Genomic DNA, 20,681 nt, shown 5'->3' with positions numbered 1-20,681 from the left:
TGGTCTCGAACTCCTGACCTCAAGTGATCCGTCCGCCTCGGCCTCCCAAAGTGCTGGGATTACAGGCATGAGTCACTGCGCCTGGCCCCATTTTTTATTTTTTTGAGACAGTCTCATTCTGTAGCCCAGGCTGGAGTATAGCAGCACAATCTTGCCTCACTGCAATCTCTACCTCCCAGGTTCAAGTGATCCTTGTGCCTCAGCCTCCCGAGTAGCTGGGACTACAGGCACCTGCCACCACACCCGGGTAGTTTTTTGTCTTTTTAGTAGAGGTGGGGTTTCACCATGTTGCCCAGGCTGATCTTGAACTCCTGGCTTCAAGTGATCCACCAGCCTCGGCTTCCCAAAGTGCTGGGATTACAGGTATGAGCCATCCCGCCTGGCTTGAGGTAAGAATCATTATCCCCATTATCCAGATGAAGAAATAAGGCCAAGAGAGGTTAGAGAGTTGGCTTAAACTTTGGGTTTCATAGCTACCAAGAGGCAGACAGCCAAGATCTGTAGGCAGATCTGGCTGTCTCTAAAGCTAGGTGCTACCGTCAGGGATGCTGGACCATGGGGCTGGTGCCTAGGACTTCCCCACCCCAGTCTTCTGATGGAAGAGTTAAGGTGGGAGGCTGTGAGGACTGGGCCTGTGCTGGGTGTGCTCTCATGGGTCTCCTCTGCCTACTCTACTGGTTTCCTAGGTTCATATTTCCAGTAAAGGACATAGCCTGGAAGGTGGACAGTCGAGGGGTACTGTGGAGTCTCCCTAAGAAGAAATACATGTTTCTCCTGTTAGGTATCCTGTAGAGCAGTGGTTCCCAACCTTTTTGGCACCAGGGACCAAAATGTAAGTTTCCACAGACTGAGGGTGGCAGGGATGGTTTCAGGATGATTCAAGTGCATTACATTTACTGTGCACTTTATTTCTCTTATCATTACATTGCAATATATAATGAAGTAATTATACAACTCACCATAATGTAGAATCAGTAGGAGCCCTGAGCTTGTTTTCCTGCAACCAGATGGTCCCATCTGGGGATGGGAGACAGTGACAGATCATCAGGCATTAGATTCTCATAAGAAGTATGCAACCTAGATCCCTGGCATGCACAGTTCACAGTAGGGTTTGTGCTCCTAGGACAATCTAATGCCACGGCTGATCTGACAGGAGGTGGAGCTCAGGCAGTAATGCGATAGGAAGCGGCTGTAAATACAGATGAAATTTCACCAGCTAGCCCCCACCACCGCTCACCTCCTACCATGCAGCCCAGTTCCTAACAGGACATGGAGGGTTACCAGTCTGTGGCCCAAGGGTTGGGGACCCCTGCTATAGAGGAACTAAAAATAATAGCGCAACTACACAAGAATGAGGGATGAAAGTGGGTGTGAGCCAGCTAAATCATTATCTATCATAGGAGGAAGGCCACAGACAGTGGCCAGTCCTGATAAATCCAGATGTAGCTATGTGAGCATCTTAATGTAATGATGTGGAGGTAACCATCAGACCTGAAAACACCATTGGCTTTAAGTGGTATCCCTGGATTGAAGGATGAAGAGGGAGTTCTTGCTTTTCATTGCAAGCCCTTCTATCCTATTTGATTTTTTTTAAAAAAGCTGTGTGTATTATTTTAAAATTATTATTTTAAAAGTACAGGCTCTGAAAGTTAAAAACAAAACAAAACAGGCTCTGGGGGCATCTAGTGGATTCACAACCCTCCCCCATCTAGGCTGACATTTCATCTTCTGGAAAATAGGGATAAAAGCCATACCCCACAGAGTTGCTCTGAGGATAAAATGAGGTAATGCATATAAAAGCACACAGACCACAGTTGGCTGAAATTCAGCATCTATAATTACTAAACATCGTTATTATCAATAATAAACCAAGTGTACCTAATACTCAGGCCCTGGCACATAGTAGGCACTTAATAATGGGTGAAAGTAGTTATTTAACCCCCCACCAGGGCCTGTAATTTCCTCCAACCCGTGACACACTGGCCCCAAGGTTCCGAGTGAACACTTAAATATTGATGTGGTTACTCATTTATTCATCACTCAGCTCTCCGCCGCAGAGTCTGAGGAGGGTCAGCCCCGCTCTCCGGCCTCCCGCGCCGCGGCCTGGCCGCATCCCGGCCCCCTGCGCCGGGAAAGGTTGGAGGCGGCGGCAGCTCACTCCTTTCCAGGTCGCCGATGCGGGACCGTCACGTGGCGGGGCGGCAATCGCTCCGGTATCACTCCGGCATTTTCCCGAGCAGGGGCGGACTGGAGGAGGGGAGAGCGCGGCCCAGGGTCAGGGGAGCGGCGGGGGTCCCCATCACCCCAAGTCCGCGCCAAGAGGCTGGCCATCCCAGGGGCGGCGGGCCGGGACCCTTTTAGGGCGAGGGCTTTCCAGAGCAGGGACTTTTAGAAGGAAGACGTGGGATTGGCCTGGAGGCGCAGAGCGGGTTTTTGTACCTGGCCGCGGGTGTTGGGCTCCCCACAGGCGAGGCCGGGTTGCTTCGGGCGCCCCCAGCCAGGGGCGGGGCCACCGCGGGAACTCCGCCCACCCTCTGCAGAGGGCGCGCGCCGCCCCTTCCCGCTCCGGGCGGGTCTGCGGCTGCCGGGGCGCGAGCGGCGTCCCCGCGTCCCTGTCGCACCGCCACGCGGGTCGGGGCGGGGGGCGCGGGGCGGGGCGCTGACGTCGCGGCGCGGCCCGCGGCCCGGTGGGGCGGGGAGGCGGCGGCCGGTCGGCCCGGCCCAGCGCAGCCCAGCAGGCAGCTGCGGCGGCGCTCGGAGTGGGTTCCTGACCGCCTTCTGCCGCGGCCGAGTTTGTCACCAGGTCCCGGGGTCTGCACCGGCTCGGCCAGACCTCGCCCGCCGCTTCCCCGCCATGGCCCTGGTGCGGGGCGCGGAGCCGGCGGCGGGGCCTTCCCGCTGGCTGCCCACGCACGTCCAGGTGACGGTGCTGCGGGCCCGCGGGCTGCGGGGCAAGAGCTCGGGCGCGGGCAGCACCAGCGACGCGTACACTGTGATCCAGGTGGGCCGCGAGAAGTACAGTACGTCGGTGGTGGAGAAGACGCACGGCTGCCCCGAGTGGCGTGAGGAGTGCTCCTTCGAGCTGCCGCCCGGGGCCCTGGATGGCCTGCTGCGGGCGCAGGAGGCCGACGCGGGCCCGGCGCCCTGGGCCGCGAGCTCCGCCGCCGCCTGCGAGCTGGTGCTCACCACCATGCACCGCTCGCTTATCGGCGTCGACAAGTTCCTGGGCCAGGCCACGGTGGCGCTGGACGAGGTCTTCGGCGCAGGCCGCGCCCAGCACACGCAGTGAGTAGGGGGCGCGGGGGCACAGAAACGGCTAAAGGCCTAACTGGGCGGGGCTGGTGGGGGATCAGGACCCCGAACTTCCGCCGGGCGGGTGAGCCCCTTGCCTCGCGTTCAAGGTCGTAAACGGACAGACACGTTGGTTCTTCGCATTTCAGGATCGCCTTCATGCTCCCCAAACGTGCGCTGTGTGGGGCTCCGCCGCTAGTGGTCCCTGGGAGGCCTGGGGGAGGTTCAAGTGGTGGCGAACGTTGGGAGTAGATTGTCACATAAAGTTAGGAGTGAGATTCAGAGGCTTTGGGGCTATAGAAACCTCAAGAAGGGAAATCTTGGGGCTATTCTTAGAACCTCCGGGCCTGCCTCCCTTTCCTCAAAGGGAAGGGGAACTGCGGGCGCCTGTCCGGCAGGGGAGTGGAGAGGCACAGACTTGCCCTGCGGGGGAAGGAAGGCCAGGTGTCTTTCTCCAGGGCGAGGTTGAATGTTGATTACCCCACTAAACGTAGAAGTTGGCTGCAGAGGGCATCTGCTTCTTGCCTGGCTCTCAAGATGCCCTCCACTATCTAGAGATGTCACCCCCCCATCCTGTCCCTCTGTGTCCTGTGTCCCTTTCCTGTGTCCCTGGTCCCTGGCAGGAGGATCTCCTAAGCAAAGAAAGGAAACACTTGAGTCAGCCTTCCAGTGGCCTGCCTGCCCTGCCCTGCCTGAGGTAGGAGGCAGCGGCATGGTTAATGCATAGCAGGAGATTATCTCCCGGTCATTTCCACCTCAATGGGCCAGGTTTTTTTTAAATCATTTATTTTGGCAGCATTTAACCTTGCCTGTGTTAAGATCAAGGCTTCAGCCTTGGAGCCCCATTTCCTGTTTTGGGCTTGGGCAGGAGCTGGAAGCCAGTCCGGGGGCTGACAGCCTGCTGTGGATCACTCAAGTGGTTAACTTGGGAGTGATCTGGGTAGGAGGATAAGGGGATTGGGGCAGGACTGTGCCTTAGGTCAGGAGAGGTGCCGGAAACGTTTGCCCTGGTGGAATGGCATCCATTGAGTGAATAAATCCAGGAAGGCTTGCAGGAGGAAGGGGATGAGCCTGGTGCAAACCCAAATGAAAGCAGGATTTAGGTAAAAAGGATCTGACCTTGAATATTTTCCGAAACATGGGTGTGAAATGACCTTCCTGGCTGTCTCTCTGTGGCCTGGGATGAGGAGGGCATTAGTGCAGGGCAGGTTCCAGGAGTGGCTGTGACTTAACTCCATCTCCCCATCCCCTGGCCTGCTCCGCTCCTTCCTTCATGACTTGCTGTTTGGTGGCTGGCTGTGGAATCATGTGGTCTAGCTTGGACCTTGTTTTGTTTTTTTCCTCCTTTCTGTCCTCTCCCTCCTTCCTGGTTCCTGGAGCCCAAGGGGGTGGGTATATGGGGCGAAAAGCTCTCCCCTGGATCTCTTAGCCCATTCTTTTTCAGAGGAAGTGCCTGTCCCCCAAATCATCCCACCCCTTCCCCCAGTCCTTCACCCTCCACCAATCAGCTACTCTGACCAGACTGGTAGATGACACATCTGTTCGGGAGGTGCTGGGGGAACAAGAGGAGGCAGACCAAAAAAAGGCTCCAGGCCTGCAGGGAGCAGCTTCTTTGATTGTTTTTTCCAGTTCCTGCCCATGCTTTCCTCTTGGCCTCTGGATCTTCCTTAGCTGAGCTGGCCAAGCCTGTAGGTCCAGGTGGACCCATTTTCAGCCAAGAACAGCCTGTCTTGGAGAATTTGACTTACCACCCCTTGATCTGAATGGGAGCCTAAATTTACTTTATAGAAATAATCTTTTCCACCAGGATCTTTCCACACGCACCTGGCTGTTTTCTCTGATGCTATGACCTGGTTTATTTCTAGAACTGGGAGGGAACAGGAGTGGGGAGGGTCACTTAGGGTGGGCAGAGGAAAGTATGTGAAGTTGGCCTGGTGCTCTAGTTTACTGGACCTAACATCATGCCCACTGACAGAGGAGGAGGGCTGTCACCCCTGCTGTGGTCCCCACCTCTGGCTCTAGTGGTCATTCCTGGTGGTATTTCCTGGAGCACCCTGGTGTGGGCTACCGAGACTGAGTCTGAATGCTGCCTGGTAGGGAGAGGGCAAAGCAGAGAAGACCAGGGTGTACCCTCCTCAGCTTTGGATAATGGTGGAAAAGAAAAGTATCTATTCCTTAACTCCAGGAATTGGCTGTGGTGGTGTCAGGCAGGGCAGATGGTGGCCCTTTGCCAAGAGAGGACCTGACTGGGAAGGGTACCTTCATGGTTGGGAAGGGGCTGCAGAGTGGCACTGGACAGATCCCCGTCCCAAAACTGCCACCTGTGGCAAGTCATATAAACTCTTGGTGCCTCAGTTTTCACATCTGTAAAATGGAGATAATTTATACCTTCATAGGGTTGATGTGAGGGATGAAATGAAAATGCAACTTAAGCACCTAGTACAGTCCCTGTACATGGTAGGTGGTCAGTGCAGAGCAGTGATGGTGAAGGGAGGTTTTGGTAACAATGTCTGGAAGAGCTTCTTATGGGGTGGGGGAGACAGTCTAGAACTTAGAGCCTAGGAAAAGCCTCAGAATCATGGGTGATGGAGTACACAGAAGAGTACAAGAGTTCCCAGCAAAATGAGCTGGTCCTTTGCAGCTCTCTGCATTCTATTTGCTGCTAGAGGCTCAAGAACTAGGGCTGGGCTTGAAAGGCCTCTGCAGTCCTGAAGCCAGGCTCAGATAAGCCCTGCAGCTCTGCAGCTCTCCTCCCTGGCAGCCCTGTCTGGAGCTGCCCCTGCCCTGTTGGGAAGGGAGGACGTCGCCCAGGGTGTCAAAACCTGGAGACTGGGGTTTCATTCTCAGTTCTGTGACTTACCAGCAGGCAGGTTACTTAGCCCACTTCCTCACTTCTAAAAAAGTCATGATGATGATCATAGAGTTGTACAGATTAGATAAGACACCATCTGTAAAAGCCTTAATGTAGTTCTGGATACATAGAAGCTCTCAAAATATTAGCGTGGTGGTGACTCTGGGGCCCTGTTTTGTGTGATGGTGGTGGCTGGGGTGGCAGGTGCTTCAGCAGCCTCCGAAGGTCTTGTGTCAGTGGGGCAGTCTTTGAAATGAGGAATTTCACCAGAGGCTTCCAAATAATTGAAGAGGATATTCTCAAAACAAAATGTAACGGTAGTACACAAGGAAACTAATGATCTCCCCCGCCTCAGTAGAACTGTCCATGGATCATCATGTTCCTGTGAGTCTGGAAGTCGTGGATGCTTCTCTGCGATTTATTTTCTGGTTTTTACCTTTTTTTTTTTTTTTTTTTAAGACAGTATCTCACTCTGTTGCCCAAGTTGGAGTGCAGTGGCGGAATCTTGGCTCACTTGCAATCTCTGCCTCCCAGGTTCAAGTGATTCTCCTGCCTCAGTCCCCTGAGTAGCTGGGATTACAGGTGTGTGCCACCACACCAGGCTAATTTTTGTATTTTTAGTAGAGACTGGGTTTCGCCATGTTGGCCTGGCTGGTCTCAAACTCCTGACCTCAGATGACCCACCTGCCGTGGCCTCCCAAAGTGCTGGGATTACAGGCATGAGCCACCATGCCTGGCCCAGCATCCTTCTTAGCACTCCCCAGTGGGTATCCTGTGTTTGCCTCCCTGACTCCCAAGACAGGGATGGGATGTGGTGGTTAGTTAGTTCTCCTTGTTCCTTGTGGGGTCAGATGGGTCATTTGGACCTTTCTGGCCTTTATGCAATTGGTGTGAATCACACCCTCAGGGAGTGGACCTGAATATATCAGAAGAGGGAAGGAAGGAAGCAGCAGCAAAGGTTTTGGAGTAAGAAGACAGGGCATCTGCCACAGGGCCATTTTCCTCGGGGAGACCTGGTCTTTGCCAGGAGGATCACTGAAGGCCAAGAGTTCAAGAGCAACCTAGGCAACATAGCAAGACTCCATTTCTACAAAAATACAAAAAATTAGCTGAGCATGGTGGTGCGCACTAGCAGTCCCAGCTACTCAGGAGACTGAGGTGGGAGGATCACTTGAGCCCGGGAGTTCAAGGCTGCAAAATGCAATTAGCATTCTTTGCCCTGGAATGCTGGTCTTTGTGTGTTTCAGGAGAGGAGGAGAGAGCACAACTGTGTTATATGGAGCCCCTGTCCACCTTCTCCCTCATCCTGATAAGGGTGAAATGGTCCCTGGAGTGTGGCAGACAGGATCATCATCCTGGGCCTGTTGGATCAATGGTTAGAGGCTGGCTTCTTGGGAACTTGGGTTGGGATCAGTTTGTCTTTTTTCATCACAAAGACTAAAACTGTTGTGACCATGCATCATGGCCTGCAAGAGGCTCCATTCAGGCCCTGCTTAGACTGTGCCACTTGGCAACGGAGCTCGGAGACCTAAGGCTGTGAAGGATGTAGGTCTGAGATGAAAGCCTTCTGCCTGGCTGGTCATGGTGTTCTGAGACCTCCTTAGGTGGGTGGGTTTGGGGGCACTGGGAGGCACCTGAGGGGACATGCATCCTGTTGGCCTAAGGCTGGGATGGTCTTTGAAGGCTTCCGTCTATCCTGTAACCCACAGACAGCCTGGGCAGACAGTTGTGGGCAGATGGTGTGTGACCTCACAGCCTTCTCTCTATTGGCTTCTGGGTGTGACTCTGCTCCTCGGGAAACAGCCATGGTCACTGGAGCCCCTGGCCTTGGCTCCTGCTCCAGCCCCAGAGCTGGCATGGGAGGCCCGTGGGACTGCTGGGGAGGTCTGCTCTGGCTGCAGGGGAAGGGTGTGGCTGCACTCAGAAGCCAGTCATTGGTATGCAGAAGCTCCACTGCCCTTAGTTATGGGGTAGTTTTTATTTGGGGTTGCTTGAGCAGCAGCGTCTGGGGGTGTGGGTGGGGTAGGAAGTGTGACTCCTCAGTCAGGCTGGGCAGCTCCTCCTCTCTGGCCCAGCAGCTTCCCCTGCCCTCCCCATCTGCCCCTGGCCCTGAGCCCTGGCTGGAACCAGGGAGTTTCAAGGGGCCTGTGGTCAGCCCCATCTCTGCCCCGCGTGCCTGTCCTTGTAGGCAGCTGACTGCAAGGCACAGCTCAGCAGAGCCACATCCCGGTGACCTTGAGGGCTGTCCTTCTCTGCTGGGAGCTGCCCGCCCCGCTTGTCACTGCTGCCACCTCAGTGCTGTGACACTCTTGTCTAAACCACTGGCCTGGCCTTGTCCAGATGTTCTCCTGCCCTTCCCACCCTGCGCAGGGACAGATGATGAACATAAGAACAGGAGCTGTTGTCGCTCTGCTCCAGGGAAAGCAGTCCTCTTTTTCTTTCTTTTGCAAAATGGTATAGTCATGAAGCAGTTTTGTTTTTCCCCACGGCCAAGTAATAAAAAATGAGTCCACACGTGAGCCTGCTGGGCACCTGGCAGTCCCATCGGGGAAGAGTCTGATCACTATGCCCTTACTGAGCTTGCCTGAGGTTATTTCTACCTTGGGAACAATGGTGGCCAGAGAAAGGCTTGGCTGGCTACATGAGGCCTCTGTGTGGAGCTGGGCCCCGGCCTCTCAGGAGCAGTAAGTAGGGCCTCCCAAAATGGGGCTCCCAGGAGCAGCCAGCACCTCCAAGAAGCTGCAGGGTGAGGAGGGGGTATCACAGGCCACCTTGACCTTTGGTTCACCTGGTAGTGGGGAAGGGAGCACAGCCCTTACTCATGGGACTCCATCATGGGAGCTGGAAGAGAGCTCAGACAGGAAACTGAGACTCGCAGAGGGAGAGCTGCACACTCTCAACTACCCAGCACTTAGTGGAGGGTGTGCCCTGTGTGGTTTCCATTAGATCCGGGCAGCCCACAGAGCTGTAGGATTTGGGATAAAGAAGAGGTGGCATTTGGAGCCCTGTGTGTACCCCAGGGTTTCTGTGGAAGTGCCTGCCGGGTTTTAGTGAGATGGGGCATTGGGCTTCTCTGTTGACCTGGAAGGGCAGTCTAATCCAAAGGCAGTTCTGGAGGCCTGAAAGGCCAAGAGTGGGCCACTGGTAGGGGAGAGATTCCAGAGAAGGGGAGGCCTGGAAATCTCCCTCCATTTGGAGGAAGCCCTATAGGCAAGTGCTATGTTTTGGGAGCCCTGGAGATGTTGGGAGTAGATAGAGCCACTGGTGCCGGCTGTGGTCAAGGCACACCTCTGTGAGGAGGGGACACACACCGGACCTGTCGGCCATCATGGAACCCATCTACCTCCCCAGCCTTCTCTGAATCCCCACACCTGGAGCATGTGGCACCTGTTTTGGTGCATTATTTTCATTGCCTGGTTGGTCTAGTACATCACTGATGAAGGCCTGTCTAGGTGCTGGCACTGTCTTAAGGACTGGACTTCCGTTTGTCCACAGCAAGCCCTTGAGGTGTAGGCACTGTTTAACAGCTGAGGAAACCTTGGCATAGAGAGGTAAAGTGACTTTGCTTTTTCTTTCTTTTTTTGGGGGGTGGGGTCAGGGTCTGGCTCCGTCACTCAGGCTGGAGTGCAGTGGTGCTATCATAGCTCACTGCAGCCATGAACTCTCAAGTGATCCTCTTGCCTCAGCTTCCCAAAGTGCTGAGATTATAGGCATGAGTCACTGGACTTGACCACAGCACATGGCACAAAGTCAGGATGTGAACCTAGGCAATCGGGCTTCCGAGTGTGTGCTCTTGGCCACCACACCACACTGCCCACTTCAGTCTTCCCCCATGCCTCCTCCCATGACCCTGCTCTGCACAGGGCCAGGTGCTCAGCTGCTGCCTGCTAAGGCTTCCTCTCTCCTCCTTGACATGGATCTCGGGGGTTAATCTGGTGCTTTGTAAGCATGACCTGCTTCTCCTGGGTGAGTCCTTGGTTTATTGGGATAAGCACACTTGGTCTGCAGCTCTAGCCTTGTGTCCGTCTCAGAGGCTGGGGGGTGTTATCTCTTACTTTGGGAGGGAGTCACTGCCACCAGATAACTCTCAGGAGTGGAGTGAGGGCTGGCTGTGGTAGCTCATGCCTGTAATCCCAGCACTTTGGGAGACCGAGTCAGGAGGATCACTGAAGGCCAAGAGTTCAAGAGCAACCTAGGCAACATAGCAAGACTCCATTTCTACAAAAATACAAAAAATTAGCTGGGCATGGTGGTGCGCACTAGCAGTCCCAGCTACTCAGGAGACTGAGGTGGGAGGATCACTTGAGCCCGGGAGTTCAAGGCTGCAATTAGCAATGATTGCCCCATTGCACTCCAGCCTGGGTGACAGAGCAAGATCCTATCTCAGAAAAAGAAGAAAAAAAGGGAGTGGAGTGAGGCCTGAGAAGCTCAGCCTCACTTTCCACCAGGGCACTTTTCACCCCTGGGAGATTTGCTCCTTTCAAGCAGGGCTTGGGGGCATCAGCACATACCAGACTCTGTAATCCTTCCCAAGACGTCACATGCTGGTTTTACTGTGACAGAACACTCCGAGCCATCCTGTTCTTCCTCCTGCAGCAATACAGTCATTTGCTGTTTTTTCCCTTCTGTTTCACAACGTCCAGGAAGCAATTACTGAACAACCATTGTAACCACTGTGCTTAGGTCAGTGCTGTGGGGGAAACCAGGGAAATAAAGTGGATAGCCCTTTCTCTAGAAGGGCTAAAATATGTTTGAGACAAGCCTAACGCAGCAAGGACAGTTCCTCTACAAAGCAGCATGTAAAAAGTGTGAGAGAATGAGGGGATCAGGAGAAGAAGGAGCTCACCAGTTGGAGTGATCAGGGTGGGCTTCTTGGGAGAGGCAAGGCCTTGAATAGCAGGTGAGATCTGATTAGAGGCACAGTGAGTTGGAGGCAGGGAAACTGTGAGTGTGGTGGGACTGGGCCAGGAGAGGGAGTGAGGGGAGCCAAGCTTAGTTTCCTGTGTGCTGCTCTCAGCAAAACAGCCTTTCTTTACTTCCTATTTACTACTTTTTTTTTTTTTTTTTTTGAGACAGAGTCTTGCTGTGTTGCCCAGGCTGGAGTGTAGTGGTATGATCTTGGCTCACTGCAGCCTCCTCCTCCCAGGTTCAAGTGACTCTCCTGCCTCAGCCTACCGAGTAGCTGGGACTACAGGTGCATGTTACCATGCCCAGCTAATTTTTGTATTTTTAATAGAGATAGGGTTTCACCATGTTGGCCAGGCTGGTCTCGAACTCCTGACCTCAAGTGATCTGCCCACCTCAGCCTCCCAAAGTATGGGGATTATAGGCATGAGCCACTGCACCCGGCCCCCATTTACTTTTGAGTAGTTCACCTGGCCCAAATTCTAAAGGTACAGAAGGGCACGTAATGAAAAAAATTTCCCTTGCCCCACCTTGAGTCACCTAGCTACTCTCTTCAGAGACATCCAACATTACCAGTTCTTGTGTAACCTTCCAAAGGTATTTTCTGCATTTAGAGGCAAATGTGTTGTGTATTTTCTTCCCTCCCCCATTTTTGTTTTCCCAAATGCAACGTTCTCACCACACAGTTCTGTACTTCCCATGAGCCTGGCAGGGGAGTTATTGTTTGTCTCCTCCCGTTGTGGGGTCTGAACTGAGACCTTGGCAGAGGGGACCATCGCCACTTGGTTTTGTCTTCCTCAACCTGAGTCTCCTGCTCAGGGTGAATATGGGGTTAGGAGTACACTGGCGAAGGGGATGGGTTAAGTGGAATTTCTTCTTTATTTTCCACCTGCCAGAGATCCCCTGAGAGAGGTCATCTTGCGGGTTCTCTCCTTCCTTCTGGGCAGGGTTGTTGCTTTTTGGTCCTGGGCCACCTCACTTATGTGGGGCTGATGATGGCCTGTAAAAGGCCTTCGATAGACAATAAACCCACATCTTTCTGTGTGGTTTGGCCTACTTTTAAGGGTGCCTTCCCAGTGTCACCTCATTTTATTCTTCCCTGAGGGCAGACGGGGGGACCACCATTTTTTTTTTTTTTTTTTTTTTTGAGACAGAGTCTTGCTCTGTTGCCCAGACTGGAGTACAGTGGCCAGATCTCAGCTCACTGCAAGCTCCGCCTCCCGGGTTTATGCCATTCTCCTGCCTCAGCCTCCCGAGTAGCTGGGACCACAGGCCCCCGCCACCTCGCCCGGCTAGTTTTTTGTATTTTTTTTTAGTAGAGACGGGGTTTCACCGGGTTAGCCAGGATGGTCTTGATCTCCTGACCTCGCAATCCGCCCGCCTCGGCCTCCCAAAGTGCTGGGATTACAGGTTTGAGCCACCGCGCCCGGCCAGGGGACCACCATTTTTGTGAATATGGAGACTGGGGTCTCAGGAGGTGGAATGACCTGTCCAAGGTCACACGACTCTTTAGTGGCAGCCAGACTTCTGATGTCTAAGCCTGATGCTTTTCTCCCTACACTGTGCTATCAACCCTACATCTTTTCTGTTGCTCTCTGTGGTTTGACTCATCTCCAGCCATTTTTGCAGCTTTTCCTTGTGCTGGGTGAGCTGACAATGACAGACCTTTGGAGCCTACAGTATTAGGATGAGGATTAGACAAAGTGCTTGTGCCCAGGAGGGAGGGAGGCTGGACCTGGCTGGGATCTGAGGAGGGCTGAGTGGGCTGTCCCCACAGAGGCAGGGGGAACTCATGAATGAGGACCTGGGCTCCCTCCAAAGGTTGCTGGTGCCAGGCATGGTGCCAGGCCAGGTGATAAGAATCATCTTCTGGCCTGATAGGAGGCTGTATCCTGTCCTGCAATTATGTCTGGTTTGCATTTTTACTGTAGATACCAAATCAAAAGGTGGGGTAGGCGGTGGATGCAGGGAGACAGCAGGGGTTGGCTTGAGGCCCACACAGCTCCTGTGTGCCGGTGTGTGAGGCAGGCTGCTGGGGTGGGCACTTGGAGAGGAGAGCAGGCATCAGGGTGGAGGAGGCTCTGGGAAAAAGGGTTTTCCGACTGTCTCACCAAACTCTGAATATAATAGTTCTAGTTTCACTTTACCTTGTCTTTAACTGCCTGATTTTATCACCCTCATTTTACAGAGGTGAAATGGCTGCTTCAAGCCACTTGGTAAGGCAGAGCTAGGACTAGAACCTAGGTCTCCTGTCTTCCAATCCACTGGGGTTCTCACACAATGCCCTTAAAATCATTGTTTTTCCAACTTGTTTCTGAGACAAAAGCCAAGCGCTGCCAATACCATGTCATTTACCCGTCAGGTGTTAGAAGATGTTCTGCATCTCGGGCCCCTTCTCAGGTGGTTAGGGATAAAAGGTAAGTAACTGTCCCTGCTGTCAACAGTAGTGAGAGATCAAAGTGGAGTGGCTCTGCCATAGTGCTGCTGCAGGGGGCGAAAAAGGGGTGCTCCCAAGGGGCCCTCTGGCTCTCCTGCCTCCCCCATTGTTCTTGTCCCATTTCAGGCTTAAAAAAAATTTTTTAACCTCTGCTCTGGACTATTACCTTAGTTGCTGCTGCCTTTTTATAAACCAGAGTGCCAGTTTTTAATTAATGGTGAGAAATAACTGCTAAGGCATTAGGAGTTGCTCAGGTCAGCCTGGCCATGGGAGCTACCCTGGGCTGTGACTGTCCCTTGCTGGTCCCCTGCCTCACCTGTCTGCCGTCCCTCCCTCTTCCTGCAGCCTTGTCAGTCCTGTCCTTGTGTTGTACCCTGTCGTGCATTTCAGGGCCCAGAATACAATTATGGCTCCTTAGTGTGACATTAGGGGCAGTCTTTTCCTGCCTGCACATCTGCAGTCTGCATGTTCTGTCCCTCGCGCCTGGAATGTCTCCCTACCCCCTCCTCGCCTCTTTCCCACCCATTGTTAAGGGCCCAATATAAATGCCACGTCCTGCACCCTTCTCCCGAAGTCAAATCCCTCTCCTTGAGCCTTCCTGTGTGCTTCATTTGTGCATTTTTGTGGTGTCAGTCTTTGGAAGAGGCCTGTCTTTGGAAGAGGTTGGGGTAGTGGCTGCAGCCAGAAGGAGGAAGCTACAGATTTGGTGGGTTGTAGCCATAGCAGGTGAGGCTCAGGTGGGGACCAGCCCAGGGAAACTGGGGACTGTGATGTTGGGGGCAGATCAAAACAAGCTCCAGAGTAGCCTGCTCCCAGCTAGCAGGTGCATGTGGCTGTTTTTGTTTCTCTGGAGTCACCTTCATCAGCATGCAAGGGTTTGAGGGTCAGCCTGAGCACTGTGGCGTGACGCTGGGGAATCTTAGGGCCTTCAGCCAGCTTCTTGCCCTTCACCAGGCCCCCTGTTCCCTTAGCTGGGTGGGAAATGGGAGCAGCACCCATCCTCTGCTTTGAGCTCTCAGCCTGGGTGCCATGCAGTGGGCAGGGAGGGGAGGACCTAGCCTTCTGCTGAGTTTGCTCCCTCCACACTCTAAAGCAGGTTTTCTCAGCCCTTTTGGTGCATGGACTCCTCAGAATAAGGTCTTTAAATATACAGCATTGCAAAGTACACCAATGGTGTTGAAGTATAGTTCTCAATATAAAAGCCAGCACTGCCGGGCGCGGTGTCTCACGCCTGTAATCCCAGCACTTTGGGAGGCCAAGGCGGGCAGATCACGAGGTCAGGAGATCAAGACCATCCTGGCTAACACGGTGAAACCCTGACTCTACTAAAAATACAAAAAATTAGCTGGGCGTGGTGGCAGGCGCCTGTAGTCCCAGCTACTCGAGAGGCTGAGGCAGGAGAATGGCGTGAATCTGGGAGGCAGAGCTTGCAGTAAGCAGAGATTGCGCCACTACACTCCAGCCTGGGTGACAGAGCGAGACTCCCTCTCAAAAAAAAAAAAAAAGCCAGCACTTTGGGAGGCCGAGGTGGGTGGATCACCTGAGGTCAGGAGTTTGAGACTAGCCTGGCCAACATGGTGAAACCACGTCTCTACTAAAAATACAAAAATTAGCTGGGTGTGGTAGTGGGTGCCTGTAAGCCCAGCTACTTGGGAGGCTGAGACAGGAGAATCGCTTGAGCACAGGAGGCGGAGGTTTCAGTGAGCCGAGGCTGTGCCATTGCATGCCAGCCTGGACAACAAGAGCAAATCTCTGTCTCAAAAGAAAACAAAACACAGCAAAAGCATTTATTAAAGAAACATAAGTGCTTTATTACTGTATTAAATAATGAGATCTACAGGAGGTCTAATGACTTTACAATTCAAAGTAGTGATGAGTATAAATATTTGTGACATCTGTAACTGCTGAAATGTGATAGGAAAATAATCCGGTTTCTCTTGGTGACAAGCGTACAGGTACTGCTTCGATACTACTACTGTTGCAAAAATTCATAGTGGGAAGACATGCTAAATTTTGTTAGAGATTGGGGGAAATAAAGGTGTGATTTTTCCTCCCATCTAACACATACCGCCTGCTCTAGAGAAATAGGGGGGTGACTTTCCTTTGGATTCCTTGGTTGGGCAGAGACGTAGGGATTCCTGGGCATAGCGGGTGAGTGTGTGTTGTACTTGCAGAGAGAGGCAGCATAGTATAGTGGTCAAGGTTGGGGGCTCTGGAGGCAGGGAGCCTGCATTCCAGTTCTGGCTCTCCTGCTTACTGTGTTACTGGACCCAGTGCACGTCTCCTTACCTCAGTGCTCACACCTGCTGAATGTGAGAGCCGATGCTCGTGTGCATTTCCTGTGTGCCGGACCCTGTTCTGAGCGCTCCACGCATAGACCATTGAATCGTCATGCAAGTTGAAGATCCTTATTCCAAATGCTTGGGACAGAAGTGTTTGGTACTTTGGATTTTGGAATATTTGTATTATCTGGCCAGTTGAGCATCGATATAAAAATCCAAAATGCTCCAGTGACCATTTCTTTTGAGCATGATATTGGTGCTCAGAAAGTTTTGGAGCATTTCAGATTTCAGATTTTTGGGTTGGGTTATTCAGCCTGTTGTCTTGTGAGGAGAGGGTAAGCTGCTACCACCATTTTATAGACAGGCTAGGAAATGGAGGCATAGAGATGAGGTCACACAGCCAGCATGTGGTGGGACTGGGGCTTAACCCAGGCAGCCTGGCGCCGAAGTCCGTGCTCTTAGCCACTCCCAGAGTCTGCCTCCCATATCAACCTCATAGGGTTGTTAAGAGGATTGAGTAAGATGTAATTCCATGTGTTCAGTGCTTAGTATTGTGTCAGCACACAGTAGGTGCTAACTGAGTGATTGTAGTTGGTAATGGGGTAAGATTAGTGGCCCTTGAGGGCCAAGAGATGGGCTGGAGTTGGGTCAACAGTGACTCTTCTGTTCACAAAGCTGGACGCTTCCCACATCTGGTTGGGCATCTTCTCTCCCAGGGAAGTTAGTGAGATTCTTAGTTCAGGTGGGGGCTGAGGAAGTGTCTCACAGTTAAGGAAGATCTCATTTTGGAAACCTCCCTTTAAGCCTGACATCTCTGGCTCCTGCCCTCCAGAGGCTCCTGTTTAGGGGGTGGGGTGGGGACCCTCTTTGCTCTTTGGGAGCTCCAGCTCTCACGAGTAAGACCCTTGGGTTTGTAGCAATAGAAAACCATAGAGCAGTTGTGAAGGGGGCCCACATTAGTCACAGAATAATTTGCTGGCTCATTGAGCAAATAAAAATTTGAGTGTCCACTGTTGAGTGCTGGGGGTACAGAGATGAGCAGAATAATGCACTTGATGAGTGAGGAAAGACAGATGCGGCCGGGCGCGGTGGCTCAAGCCTGTAATCCCAGCACTTTGGGAGGCCGAGACGGGCGGATCACGAGGTCAGGAGATCGAGACCATCCTGGCTAACACGGTGAAACCCCGTCTCTACTAAAAAAAATATAAAAAATAGCCGGGCGAGATGGCGGGCGCCTGTAGTCCCAGCTACTCGGGAGGCTGAGGCGAGAGAATGGCGTAAACCCAGGAGGCGGAGCTTGCAGTGAGCTGAGATCCGGCCACTGCACTCCAGCCTGGGCGACAGAGCGAGACTCCGTCTCAAAAAAAAAAAAAAAAAAAAAAAAAAAAAAAAGACAGATGCTAACAAGCCTTGAACACGTGCAGCATTTTGTCACATTGATGTGCACGTGGGGACGTGTGTGCGCACACATACAGTACCAGCTTGTGGTCAGTATGATGATGAAAGAGGGTGAGGGGGACTGGGTGCGGTGGCTCACGCCTGTAATCTCAGCACTTTGGGAGGCCGAGGTGGGTGGATCACCTGAGGTCGTGAGTTCAAGACCAGCGTTACCAACATGGAGAAACCCCGTCTCTACTAAAAATACAAAATTAGCTGGGCAGGGTGGCCCACATGCCTGTAATCCCAGCTACTCAGGAGACTGAGGCCGGAGAATCGCTTGAACCCGGGGTGCGGAGGTTGCAGTGAGCTGAGATCGAGCCATTGCACTCCAGCCTGGGCAACAAGAGTGAAACCCCATTTCAAAAAATAAAAATAAAAATAAAAAACATAAAGAGGGTGAAGGGTGGTTGCAGTTGGGGTATTCGGGGAAGACTGAGGAGGCTCGGATGAACAGAGCCCTGACTCGAGTGAGTGAGTGAACCGTGGCCGGAAGGTCTGGCCTGCGTCTTGGGCAGAGGGAGCAGCACGTGCAGTGGCCTTGAGGTGGGAATACACCTGATGGGTTCAGGGACACCAGAAGGAACAGTGTAGCCCGAGTGGAATAAGAGATGCAGAGAGTCGTAGGAGCTGAGCCCCAAAAGGTGCTGAGTGAGGGAGAGCAGGGCGTGATGAGCTCCGACTTCATATCTTTGCTGGGTGGAACATGGACGTCAGGTAAACAGGGAGTTCTTTTTTTTTTTTTTTTTTTTGAGGAGGAGTCTTGCTCTGTCACCCAGGCTGGAGTGCAGTGGTGTGCAAGCTCCGCCTCCCAGGTTCATGCCATTCTCCTGCCTCAGCCTCCCGAGTAGCTGGGACTACAGGCGCTCACCACCACGCCCGGCTAGTTTTAGTACAGATAGGGTTTCACCATGTTAGCCAGGATGGTCTCAATCTCCTGACCTCGTGATCTACCTGCCTCGGCCTCGCAAAGTGCTGGGATTATAGGCCTGAGCCACCGCGCCCGGCCAACCAGGGAGTTCTGATGTCCATCAGGGAGGTGCTAGTGGAGGGGACTATGGGGTGACAGTGGTGAGAGAGTGAGTTCTGGAGATAATTGCACGTAGAGTTCACAGAGTTCAAAGTTTAAATGTAGGCAGTGAGGGAAACAAAGAAAAAAGGAGACAAATCTGATTCCTAGGTTTGGAGTCTGGAATAAATGATGGCTGGGGGCTCAGAAAGGGGCATTGTTATTTGGGTCTGAATTTTAGACTGCTAAGAGTTGGGGGTGAGTTAGATTGTCCAGGCCTGCTGCTGTAGCTACCCACAGCCGCCATGCCCCTGTCTGTCTCTGACTGGAGTTCCCTGGCACTTGCCAAGGGTATGTGTGACAGCTGCCCAGGTCGGCTCTCCCCTGAGTGCAGGGCCTCCCCAGTTATGCTGGATGGCATTGGTTAGCCCAGCTGCATTTTCTGAGAACTAGGTGGAGAGCTGGTTATGAGGGCCTGGGGACCCCACCAGCAGGAGTAACTAGGGCTGTAATCTTGATGACAGGTGAGCAGACTTGTTCCTCTCCACCCCTTCCATCCACTTTGTCCTCTGCTTCAGTGGTGGGGCGGGGGGAGGCTGAGGGCCAAGTCCCAAGTCCACACAGGGCCTGGTAAACTTTGTCAGGCAGAGAGAGCTTGGGAGAGGTGTTCTAGCTGAGCAGGGGGCCCTGCAAGAGCTTCCTTGTGGTCCCAGCCTCTCAGGAATTCTGGACCCTGATGGCTGCTGGAGGAGGCTGGGCTGCTCTCAGACAAGGTTTTGAGGGGCTGAGGACAGGACAAAACCCTGAGGTCCCCTCAGTGGTATCTCAGGGCACTGTGCTCTGGGATTGTGCCAACCTTTTGGAAGGGGGTCTGGTCTTCAGGGTCTGTGATGTATAGCCAGGCCTTTTACAGCCTCTGTCTTCTCAGGGTACCCAGGGCAGGAGTATATGCTTTCAGCTTTTCTGAAAGTTGCTAAACCTTGGCTAAACCTTGAAGGTTAAGGTCATGGGCTTGGAGTCTGGCATTTTCATGTTCAAGTTCCAGCTCCATTACTTACTAGCTGTGTGGACCTGGGCACGTTACAAACTGTCTCCACAACTTGGTTTCCTCATCTGTAAAATGGGCCTCCCATCTCCTGGGCTGGTTGTGTGGATAGTAAAAGAGCTGCAGAGCCCGGCACACAGTGAGCCCTCAGCAGGGTCAGGTCTGGCCATTCTGTAGCCCCCTCGTGTGCAGCCCTCTGCTCAGGTGTGGCCTCTGGGCCAGCAGCAGCATGGGTAGCTGGGAGCTCTCTCAGGCCCACCTACACTTTGGGTATCAGAATACACATTTTAACAAGATCCAGTGATTTTGTTGCACTTTGCAATTTCAGAAGCACTGATGTGTGTCTTCTGAAGAGCAGCATCAGTAGCTGCGTGTGCCTCTTCAGTGCAAGGAATTTTCTCTTACTGTGCCTTTCCTTATTGTGCCCATTATGTCCTGGCTGCAGAGGCACCTGGGACAAGTCCCAGATAATCATCATCTTCATCAAAGCCCTTGTGTCCTCAGCATGTGCTGCGTGGGACTTGGAGAGTTTCAGTGCCCCAGATGGTGCCCCTGACAGAGAGATGGAGTCAAGGTGGGTGCTTTGCAGGTGGAGCAGCTTAGTTCCTGCAGTGAAGGATGTGCCGGTCGGTGATACCTGTGCTGCCAGCAGCCCGGACTTTGAGCACTGGGTGGGACAGAATCACTGTCCTTCCTCCTGTTTTGGTGAGAGTGTTGTTTCTCAAGTGGTTTCTGAACTAGGAGGCCTAATTCATCTTAACACTCTTAATTTCTAGAAAGTGCTTAATGCTGCCTGCTCCTCCCCCATGGGTTCCTTTGGTAACTTACCCCCTCCTTGGGGAGGGATGAGTATTTCTAGGGTCAGTCCTCTCAGAAGCAGCGTGTCCTCGGGACTTGGGAAAGCAAGCCTTACTGGGCAGGGGAGAGACACAGGCTTCTCCTGGGTGCCGACTAAGTGTCCTTAAGGACAAGCCAAGGTGGAGAGCCCAGGTGGCCGCTGACCTTAAAGTGATGTAAAGTGTCAGGGACCATCCTTGTGGTTGCCACATGGGATCTGGGTGAATTCACTCACCTGTGGAGCCCCGCCCCCAAACCTACTGAGAAATATAGATAACCAGGCCGGGACCTTCTAGTTCAGTAAGTCTGGGTAGTGTCTTGGGTGGATTTATATCTATATATAAATCCTGCACCGATGCATAGCAGGTTTGGGTGCTATAGCTGTAGAGCTGTGAAAACGAGAGCTGTCTTTTGAGCCATTGTCTAGATGAATGTTGGGGCCTTGGTCACACCCTGATTGATTTTGGCCATGTCTTTGCCCTGGATGAAAGTGAAAGGTCAGGCCTCAGCTTGGGCTTCGGAGTTCCTAAGCCCAGTGGCCCAGCCAGGTAGGCCTAGTGAAGGGCACAGAGAGGGAGAAAAAATCT

General features: G+C 52.9%; 1 protein-coding gene across 1 annotated transcript in view; it reads left to right on the top strand.

Moving 5' to 3' along the window:
- Positions 1–2,573: 2,573 nt before the first annotated feature.
- RAB11FIP5 (RAB11 family interacting protein 5) overlaps positions 2,574–20,681 on the top strand; it is a 38,934-nt gene continuing 20,826 nt past the window's right edge. Inside the window, 1 exon segment of the mRNA XM_033175088.1 lies at positions 2,574–3,285. Within this exon segment, the coding sequence (XP_033030979.1) occupies positions 2,855–3,285 (431 nt within the window). The 5' untranslated portion in view covers positions 2,574–2,854.

This window comes from Trachypithecus francoisi, unplaced genomic scaffold (genome assembly GCF_009764315.1).
Source record: "Trachypithecus francoisi isolate TF-2019V2 unplaced genomic scaffold, Tfra_2.0 Lachesis_group17, whole genome shotgun sequence".
In the NCBI taxonomy this organism is placed as follows: Eukaryota; Metazoa; Chordata; class Mammalia; order Primates; family Cercopithecidae; genus Trachypithecus; species Trachypithecus francoisi.
The sequence above is the reverse complement of the archived record's forward strand: the minus strand, read 5'-3'. Positions and strand labels throughout refer to the sequence as shown.